We start from the raw sequence: 9,192 nt of genomic DNA, 5'->3' as shown, positions 1-9,192 counted from the left end.
GACTTGGCCAATACGATATGAACGGCACACACCGGCCCATCAGCTGTGAACCTCACCTCATCCCTTAGAGCAGCTCAGCAGCTTCACTCCAGCAACCCTCCAGTTAGTCTCTTCCCAAAATAACACTGCATGGCAGCTGAGCCAGGTGTCTGTGAGCCGGCCAAAATTCAGTCCCCTAAAACACTAATTTGCACCCTGAGTTCTGTTAAGATAAAACAAGCCCTGTTTTGTTTCTTTAAATTTATTCTACAACACACAAATACATCATTTTACAATGTAGTAAAACAAACAAACAAACAAGGACTTGACAAAAGCTTCTCAGAAGAGAAAACCCATTACATGCATTTCAGGAGACTGAATATTGCCCCGTCTCTCTGCGACAAGCCTCACGGTTCGTTCCCAGCTTGCACTGTGAGTGCAGAGAATGCTCAACCGAGCACTCCCAGTTGGAAGGGATTTGGTGCCCGGTTCTCCGCCGGTGCAGAAGATGCGGCAGCCCAGCAGGATGGCGGCGGCAGCAGCAGCGCCTCACTGGGCAGGCACGGCCAGGCGGGGAAGCAGGGGCGCTGTCCTCTGGCTGCGCTCGGCCGACATGTGCTCCAGGCGCTCTGTGTAGAACCCGTTGAAGTCCAACCTGAGGGACAAAAAGCCATCAGTTTCAGCAGCTGGCCGGCTTGCCGCCTCCCGGGAGCGGCACACGGCACCGACGCGCTGCCGAGGGCTCCAAGAGCTGCAGCCCACGCGCTCGTTGAGGTGCTCGCAGGCAGCAAGGAGATGCAAAAATAAATTGACTCTTTTATAGGGTCAGATGAATTCTAGGAGAAGGTTGGCTGAAATGAGGGGTGTGAAACTCTCACTGTGGGGAGAAGCGGAGGACGTGCTGAGCACAGGCCCTGCCAGCAGCCGCAGTCACTGCCCACAGCCATGCTCCTACCCAGCCGTGTTCCCCCAAGAAGAAACATCTCCCAGGGCATCTGCTGAATGTGGCCACACTACAGGGAGCTCCAGAGCTGCCATCCCCACACAGGACTGTCCCAGGCTGGGTGGACACAACGGGGACACCTGCTTCGTTCCACCGGTGTTACAGGTGTCCCTTGAAAACAGGATAGGTTCCCCCTGTTCTTTACGGGCGTACAAAATACATCGGGAAAGATCAATTGCTCGTAGCTCTTCTCTGGAGCCACGGCTTGACCACACCACCCTGGAGACGTGTCACTCGGGGACAAGGTGCCAGGGCTGAGGGCTCCTCACCTTCCTGGCCACTTCCCACCACCGCTCTGTAACAGCATTCAGCACCGCTGAACTCCGGTACTGAATCCGGTACTGGTTCTTGTACGAAATCCACCATATTACCCACAGTAAGTTCCACGCCACATTGTAGTTGCCATTACCACCACCTCCTTGCTAACACAAGCATCCTTTCAACAGATTCATGTTTCAAGATGACGAGTAACCAGCTGGAAGATGCTCAGCCAAGATCAAAGGTATTGCTGGTACTTGTAAAGGCCTCTCCAAAGCGGGCAACATCAGTAATGTCACAATCCTGTCTCCCTGATAATCCAAAACGATGCCAGAAAACCACCCTGATCTTCCTCAGGCAGATCTCCGCACTCTGAACCCAGCTGAGACATGTGCAGCTCTTAAAAATGTGTCTTGGGAACACCAGGCAGTAGTCGGTATAAGGCTGTGTGAATCACACAAAAGTTACTCTCTGCATTTCTCAAATTAAGTTGCTCCAATACTAAATGAATGGGCACAATATTTGAATTGCATGTTGCTTAACAACCTTACACAAACGGCAACAAATTGTTCCTTGACATTTTTTGGTGGCTGTGGAAAACAGAGCCTCGACAGATGGAATTTATCTGTTGCTCTCTCCTGGTTAAAAAGCTTACGTCTCTTTCATCCCTTAAGTGTCGTAGGAAGGAAACCTGACACTGAGGCGGGCACGTTTACCAAACTTTGATTCAAATATGAGGCCAGGACTTACTTACATCCTTGCTTTGAGGATCTGTTCCATTTCTAAAGTTGCCTTATTACAAAATCCTCGAATTGCATATTTTTATGGCTTCCCTTTCAGCTGTGCTTTTAGGGTTAAATGATCTTTGATAACCACCTCTTAAGAATTTGTGTGGTGCTTCCTCCGACGCTGCTTACACTTCAGTTTCTTCTTTTATGGCTGGAACTTTTATTCGCTGGGGTTTGCATCACTTCATCTGTCCTACTGGACTTACTCTAAGCTCAGTCATTGACAGCACAGTACCAGAATTATGAATACTAAGAGATGTTTTTTAGCCTATCTTACACATTGACTATCACCCTTGACAAGCGGTCATATAAAAAGGTTAAACGAAGACTGTTATGTCTTATGAACTCTTCCGTCTTTCTGTCAAAGATGTTCTTTCAGATGGCAACTGTCTCCATTCTGGTTCTTGGGTTCCTGTTGCCATAGAGTCCAGGACTCAATCCAAGAATCTCTACAGACTGAATGAGAGCTAAATGCCACGTCTGGGCATTCGTGGTGGGACTTCCACGCTTTAAAATGTTACCAAGCAGCCTGCAGAAATGGAAAGACACGCTGCGTGTGGCCTGGTAACATGCAGCACTGCAGTTAGGGAAGTGGGGACACTTGGTTTGTCAGGAATGGTCCAGCCATGTCCAATGTCTTGGTGAAGACTCACGTGGTCCCAGACAGTCCAAACTGGGGACATGACAGGGACAACAGCCCTAATGGCAGAAAGACCCAGTATTTCCTCTGCAGAGGAACTAGGGGATGCAGATACCAGTGGGCAAAGGACTCAGACCTTCTTCTGAAGAGCTGGTAGCAGCTCGGTGCAAACCACTAATGGAAACATTTTGTTTTCTCACAAGCCGCCTGAATCACCACACTTCTCCTTTCTCCCAAAGCAGGAAGTACCGGTTGTAAAAGCAACCTCTCCATATTTGGAAGAATTTGCTCCAGGGGTTCCACAGTCACCTCCTGCCACAGCTAACAGCCGTGTGCTGTCTGTGAAACACAAAGGTGGAGGACAGCTCCTGGCCACGGCACCGTGCACCCACAACTGAACAAGACACGCAGCCAATCTCCACGGCACAGCATCAGCTTGTCCCACCACGCTGGCAGAAGCATGAAGTTGACAGAAAGGTGGGGAGGCCATGATGAAAGGGGTGAAGCTCTCACGCTAAGTGTAGGAGCAGTGCTGGAAGGAGGACACCACCTTACACCAGTGTCTGGCATCACACGTGCTAAAGCCTGCAGGACTTTTGCTGTTGCATCATGTAAAGACCAGTCAAGGACTTGACATTGTTGACGTCTTGAATAAGGTGACAATGGGTCGATCTCCACGAGTTCTTTGCAAGACTCAAGGACTCTAGGGTCAGGACGCGCTCGTACTGAGAGTGCACACGACTTGGTCTTCAACACTGTGTTGGCCATGCCCTGTGTGACCTGCAATGGTGTCCAAGTGGCCAGATCACGGAGTTAGCATGGTATACTCACGCTGTATTCAAGAATCAGCTTATTTCCTGTCTACAAACTGAGACAATCCCAAGAAAACAATCATTTGCATTCCATTTACAAGATTAATAGACAAATTTCACATCATTTAAACGGGATTTTTTAAAGCCTTGGGTTGAAATGCCAAGCGGCATCTCTTGTGATTTCAGTGTATTCACTGATGGGGCAGACAGGCACAGTTCTAAACAGCAATTCTTTTTCCTGAGCGCAACTTGGGAACCACAGGAGGGGAAGCTACAGAAAGAAAACTACCAGCTCACCTGTAGATGATGTTGAGCATGCTGTGCTCACAGTCGTTGGTGCTGTAAACACTCAGCTTGTCCAGCAGGTCCAGCAGATGTGTTGAGAAATTGCTATCAAACTTGTTGATCGTTGCTTCGAAGCCAGAAGTCAGGTGAAAGTTGTCAGCATGCTCTGCTAAAAGCTACCAAGACAGAGGCACAGTGGCACCATGTGTCTGGGGACTTGCACTTGACAAAGAGATGGAATGATTGCTTTTGTATTTTCTAAACTGCTCAAAAATTCTGCAATAAAACTTAACAGTCACTCAGCCACTAAAATAGAGCAGTTGCGATGTCCTCAGTAGTTAAAAACCTTGCTGTGCCTATCTGGGAGAACCCCAGAGTAGATCCCAGTAGAGTTATCCTCAAATACATGCTGTCATTATTTATTTTCGAGCACGAAGAAAAGCCAGGAAGCAGAAAGTGAGCGTTGCCTAAGGCAGGTTGGAACCTCAGGAGCACTGTGACTGCCTTGTAGCGTGACAGACCCTCCCTGTGCCAGAGAGGGGCTTGCAGCAGGACAGGAGGCAGCCTGCTACCTGCAGAGCGGGCCACACAAACGTACGTGTGCATCTAGACAGAGAAACATGGACAAGACAAATACCCCAGATACAAAAGGGATGGGTTGGAAAGAGTCACACCCAACAGCTTATTGGTTCACCCATCACAAAATGCTAGTTCTGGAAATCAGAAAGTTCTAGAGCTGCAGAAAAGCTGTGTGTGGGTACCCACTGCACAGCTGAAAATACAGCTAAGAACTTCGAAACAAATGCAGGGAGTGCTGTGGGAGACAGGGTCTTCAAAGCAGACCCTGAAACACCATCAGCGCTCCACACTGCCCTCAGAAATACCCACAATTCTGCAAAGATGCTGCTTTTGGGGCCACGGGTGCTCCGGAAACTAGGAAGGTCTATCTGCAAGAGGTGGGAGAGCCACCCTGACCAGATGGCAACACCAGACGGCATTCCGGCCCAGCTGTCCATCCCATGTCCCACCTTATTAGTCAGCTTCTTCTTGGCAGTCTCTTCGGCACGCTCCTCCTCCGTTGGCGGGCCCAGCATCGTGCCGTGCTCTAAGGTGAGCCGGTCCATCTCACTGTCCAGCTTCATGCTCTGGGTGAACCTCTTGGAAGGGCAGAGGGTTGGGCAGATGGTGAGATCCCTCTTTTTGCATGATGGCAAAGCATGAGGCTGACTCAGTTCTGCCAGGCCTACAGCTAGCTAACTACCATGAAAGCCAACTGTGAGATTCAATTTACAGTGTTAATGCACAAAAGTCACTAAACCCAAAGGAAGGTGTTTGGTTTTCTTGAAGCTATGCTGGCTAGGGTGTACCCACAGAGATCGGTCTCTATGAGTCCAACCACCAGTCCTCACCTGACTCTCAAAAGAGCACGCTAAAAACTACAGAGCCCTCCAACTCATATCTCACATTCTGCTGAAGAACTGGCTGAATTTGGTTCATATGAACCCAACACTAAAAAGAAGAGCACAGAGAATTTTGTGGAGGGAGAAGCCAGAGAAACTGTTTGGGAGAAAGGATAAGGGTCTGAACAGTCAAGCTCTAAAGTGCTGGCAGGAGGAACAGAGGCTCTTCCACATGCATCGAAGACATGAGGGGTCGAGTTGATGAGAGAAAACGGCCTCAAGTTGAGCCAGGGGAGGTTCAGATTGGATATTAGGAAAATTTCTTCCCCAAAGGGCTGTCAGGCATTGGAACAGCCTGCCAAGGGCAGTGGTGGAGTCACCATCCCCAGAGGGGTTTAAAAAATGTATAGATGAGGCTCTTGGGGACACGCGTTAGTGCTAGATTTAGGTTATGGTTGGATTAGATGATCTTAAGGGTCTCTTCCAACCAAAAGGATTCTATGAAAAACGGGACTGTCACAGCTGGTCGGCAGCCAGAGCAGCTGGCAGCGTGGGGTCAGCGTGGGGAGGCCATACGTACCTGCATGCAGTTTGTGAACATGACACAGACAGACATCAGCTTGGAGAAGATCTTCAGCAGCTCGGGGTTGGTCAGCATGCAGTCCTTCAAGCAGTTATCCAGGAAGCTCGTGTGGTGGCTCAGGACATCGTCGATATTAGATGCCTGTAACAGCACAGTACAATAATGAACAAACAAACCAGGACTGCACCAAAGCTCTAACCCAGCACCTGCCCCTGACAGCGACCTTGAAGACATGCTCTAGGATGTGTTGAGATACTTCTCATGTACCTTCCAGCTTCCAGAAACATCCTGAGATGGAGACAGTATTTGTGTTACTGCATTCAACAGCCCTTCACAGGCTTTTGACCTCGGATTTGTCACATCAGCTCCTCAACCTTTCCTTAATGAACCAAACCCTCCCCTGGAAAGGAGGCCCACTCCAGCCTCACCTTCACAATCTCAGTCAAGCCAGCTACACTAAGTGGAAAAGATAAAAGTAAATCAAAGAACCTTAAAATGTCAGTAAGTTTATGAGGCTTAAAACACTCAGGTTATTCCAAAACATGTTTTAGGAGCACAATAAGGAACACGCAACATTGCAAGTGTTCTGTAAGATTTTTGCCCAGCTCTGCTATTTCAATTAGGTGTTGTACTCTCGAGTTTTAAACGCTGAGTTAAAACCCCCATCTCATTCTATACAATCATGGGATGTGCTGAAGTTGAGAACGCAAGTCAAGCTTAGGAAAGAGCCATAGGACTAAAATTGCCAAGGTATCCACACCGCCCCATCCAGATCAAAGGCAAAAAATCCCCTCATAACCTTTTAAACAACTAGCACAGAACAGGGATAAATGCTGCTCTCTAATGCCATAAAGATGCTTGTTGTATTGACGAAGACAATGATGAGGTGAAGATCAAGATAAATATACTAGTTATATTTTAGGAAGAAAGCACCTTAATTTCAAGTGGAAATGGACAAGAGAGAAGTCTGACAAACCAAATCCACCATAAGGCACAACGTGAGACCAGTGAGGATCAGCCTTTTTCCTCCTAAAACGCAAATGAAAGGAAAAGACTATTCCAGTATGTAGGCGGCAGAGGTTAAAGAGCCAGTTCTGAACCCTCTGCTTGGAAATCAATGATGCTTTTATTTAAATCAAGATTTCACCCAGTGGCTGGGGACAAGCCATCCCTGGCGAGCAGCTCTTTTAAAGGGCTGCATAACAACATGGTTCCTGAAACAGCTTCTCCAGAGCCAGGCTTCTCCTGCCCTGGCGCTGCGAGAGGGCGTGCTCCATCTCCCACAGACTGAAAAGCCTTGAAGGGCACTGAGGAGGGTGGGAAGGAAAACGTACATTTGGATTAAGTCTCAAAGACCTGGCTGGATTGACAAAAAAATGTCTTGGTTTCAAGTAACGACTTGCGTATGTATTCACATCATGGGCAGGTTTATGTCGTTACTACTGCACTAATACTTGGAGAGGCCCTTCTCATACAAAGCAATGGTAGAAACGCTCTACAAAACGCTGCAGCAGCCCTCAAGGTTTCAGAAATGAAGAAGCACATGGTGAGGGCACAAACAGATCTGCTTCTTGCCATACAGCCACAGAAACACCTTTCCCCAGTGCCAGCAAAGTCACTTTATACCCATCTCAGCTGCCCTGCCAGGCTGAAGAGGCTCAAAGATATTCCATAACGAGGGAAAAATCCTGCCCACTGGGGCTATCAAAAATGTTTGGTTTACAGATGCTCCTTGGGAATGGACTCCTCCGAGAAACAGCATAAAACGGCAAATTCTTTTTTGGAACTGAAATAGAAATGCTACCTATATCTCTGAAGGATGAGAAAAACTCAATGGCTGAGAGAGATCAGAGAGGATCTCTCTCAAGCGCTACCTGAAACCAGTATGGAAGAACGCAGGACGGATAACTCGTTCAAGTGGCTCAATTCAAGTAAACTGAGTGTTGTATTTTCCAAACCTAAACTTAGAACAAAATTAAGAAGCAAGTACAATTCTCTCAGATCATCCAGGGACTCGACATATAACGTCTTCTTGTTCCAAAGTCCTTGTCAAGAACATGCAGAGATGCCCACAATCCTAGACCTGATGCCTCCTGTAAATTCTCCATGAAAAAGGATGACAGAGCATCAAAAACGTTGGTTAGCCAACCCCAGAACAACTCACTGGTACACAGCTGAAACTAAGACAGGGTCAGCCGATGCTGAAGACACGCAAGGCCCATCAGAAAGCTGCCAAGAGAGCTGCTGCAGCTTCATGCAGATTGTAGGAGTGTTGGGCTGTTTGGTACATGAGACACATGTTTTTCATGGTGTAAGAAGAAAAAGATGTGCAACCCAGAATTGTCTGATCGTAGGATGATCACCAGAAGGAATAAAGTGGTGATTTACGTCTGCCTCCTGTTCCCCGGCAGCAGCTGGGGCACCCAAACACCAGACCCAAGAGAGTAGCACTGCAATGGGTAAGGAAGCTGGGGAGGACCATGAGGAACGCAGTGTCCCTTGGGTAAGGAAAATTACTGCAGCCATCACAAAGGTTATGCTGCAAAGTAAGCAAGTTCGAGGAATGGACCACTGGTCAGCTGCTCTAATTAAACACAAGTTCTGTTCCAACTTCTCTCAAGCACACACACTCACCAACTTCAGGTTCTTCTCGAGAATGTGCCATGTTGGCTCCATCACTTCGAACATCATGTAATACTGGATATTCTGTACAAAATTCAGCATCCGCTGCCGCAGTGTGAAAGCACCAGCAAACCTAGGGGAGAAATCACACCCACGCAGCTCAGAGCTAGCAAACACCATGAAGAACCATCACCAGGCTTGCACAGTCAAGCGGAGCTAAATATTTCTGTCCTTGCAAATTCTCTGCCGCAGACTGAGATGAATTATCTAGCTAATGCAAACCATCTCTGATTATTTTCCACATATTCAAATGGTTTTCCCTCAATTACTAGAGTCAGAGTTTTGAACCTGTTGCAGACTGGACAATTACTTTAAATATTTGCTTATATTCAACTAAAATTTTCATATTAAAAATTAAAGTGATTTTACTAGTATAACTACCTTCTGAGACGTGCATTGGTTATCCGGGCAAAATTTGACAGGATAAATGGTTCCTGTTTCTTTCCAGCCTTGGAAAATGAACACTTAAAAATATTCTATGCCTTGCATCAGCATTTGCAGGGGATCCAAATATTTAATCAAATCACCTGCTACCTAGGGTATTTAATGTGATTTCACCTTAAAAACAGGACAGTGGGATTACAGAGAGGTTCTTTCAATGTTAGTTTATGCGGGCTCTGTGATGGCAAAGTGGATGAACCATCCCTGAGACATCCCAGGCCAGGCTGGAAGGGGCTCTGAGCAACCTGAGCTGCTGAAGATGTCCCTGCTCATGGCAGGGGGGGCACTGGATGAGCTTTGATGGTCCCTTCAACCCAAACT

The 9,192-nt window shown here is 47.5% G+C and overlaps 1 protein-coding gene across 11 annotated transcripts in view; it reads right to left on the bottom strand.

Moving 5' to 3' along the window:
* Window positions 1–225: 225 nt before the first annotated feature.
* Window positions 226–9,192, bottom strand: part of TUBGCP2 (tubulin gamma complex component 2) — a 25,464-nt gene continuing 16,497 nt past the window's right edge. For 4 of the 11 annotated variants that reach the window (XM_065068120.1, XM_065068121.1, XM_065068125.1 and 1 more), the window contains 5 exons: window positions 8,383–8,503; window positions 5,746–5,889; window positions 4,794–4,922; window positions 3,778–3,941; window positions 226–634 (listed from right to left, as the gene is read on the bottom strand). In XM_065068120.1, coding sequence (XP_064924192.1) covers window positions 529–634; window positions 3,778–3,941; window positions 4,794–4,922; window positions 5,746–5,889; window positions 8,383–8,503 — 664 coding nt within the window. In that variant the 3' untranslated portion in view covers window positions 226–528. Of the gene's footprint in view, window positions 3,449–3,777; window positions 3,942–4,793; window positions 4,923–5,745; window positions 5,890–8,382; window positions 8,504–9,192 lie in introns of all 11 variants that reach the window. The other 7 variants (XM_065068124.1, XM_065068130.1, XM_065068123.1 and 4 more) reach the window with 5 other exon arrangements.

This window comes from Columba livia, chromosome 6 (assembly GCF_036013475.1).
Source record: "Columba livia isolate bColLiv1 breed racing homer chromosome 6, bColLiv1.pat.W.v2, whole genome shotgun sequence".
NCBI classification, from domain to species: domain Eukaryota; kingdom Metazoa; phylum Chordata; class Aves; order Columbiformes; family Columbidae; genus Columba; species Columba livia.
Note: the sequence above shows the minus strand (reverse complement) of the source record. Positions and strands in the feature narration are given on the sequence as shown.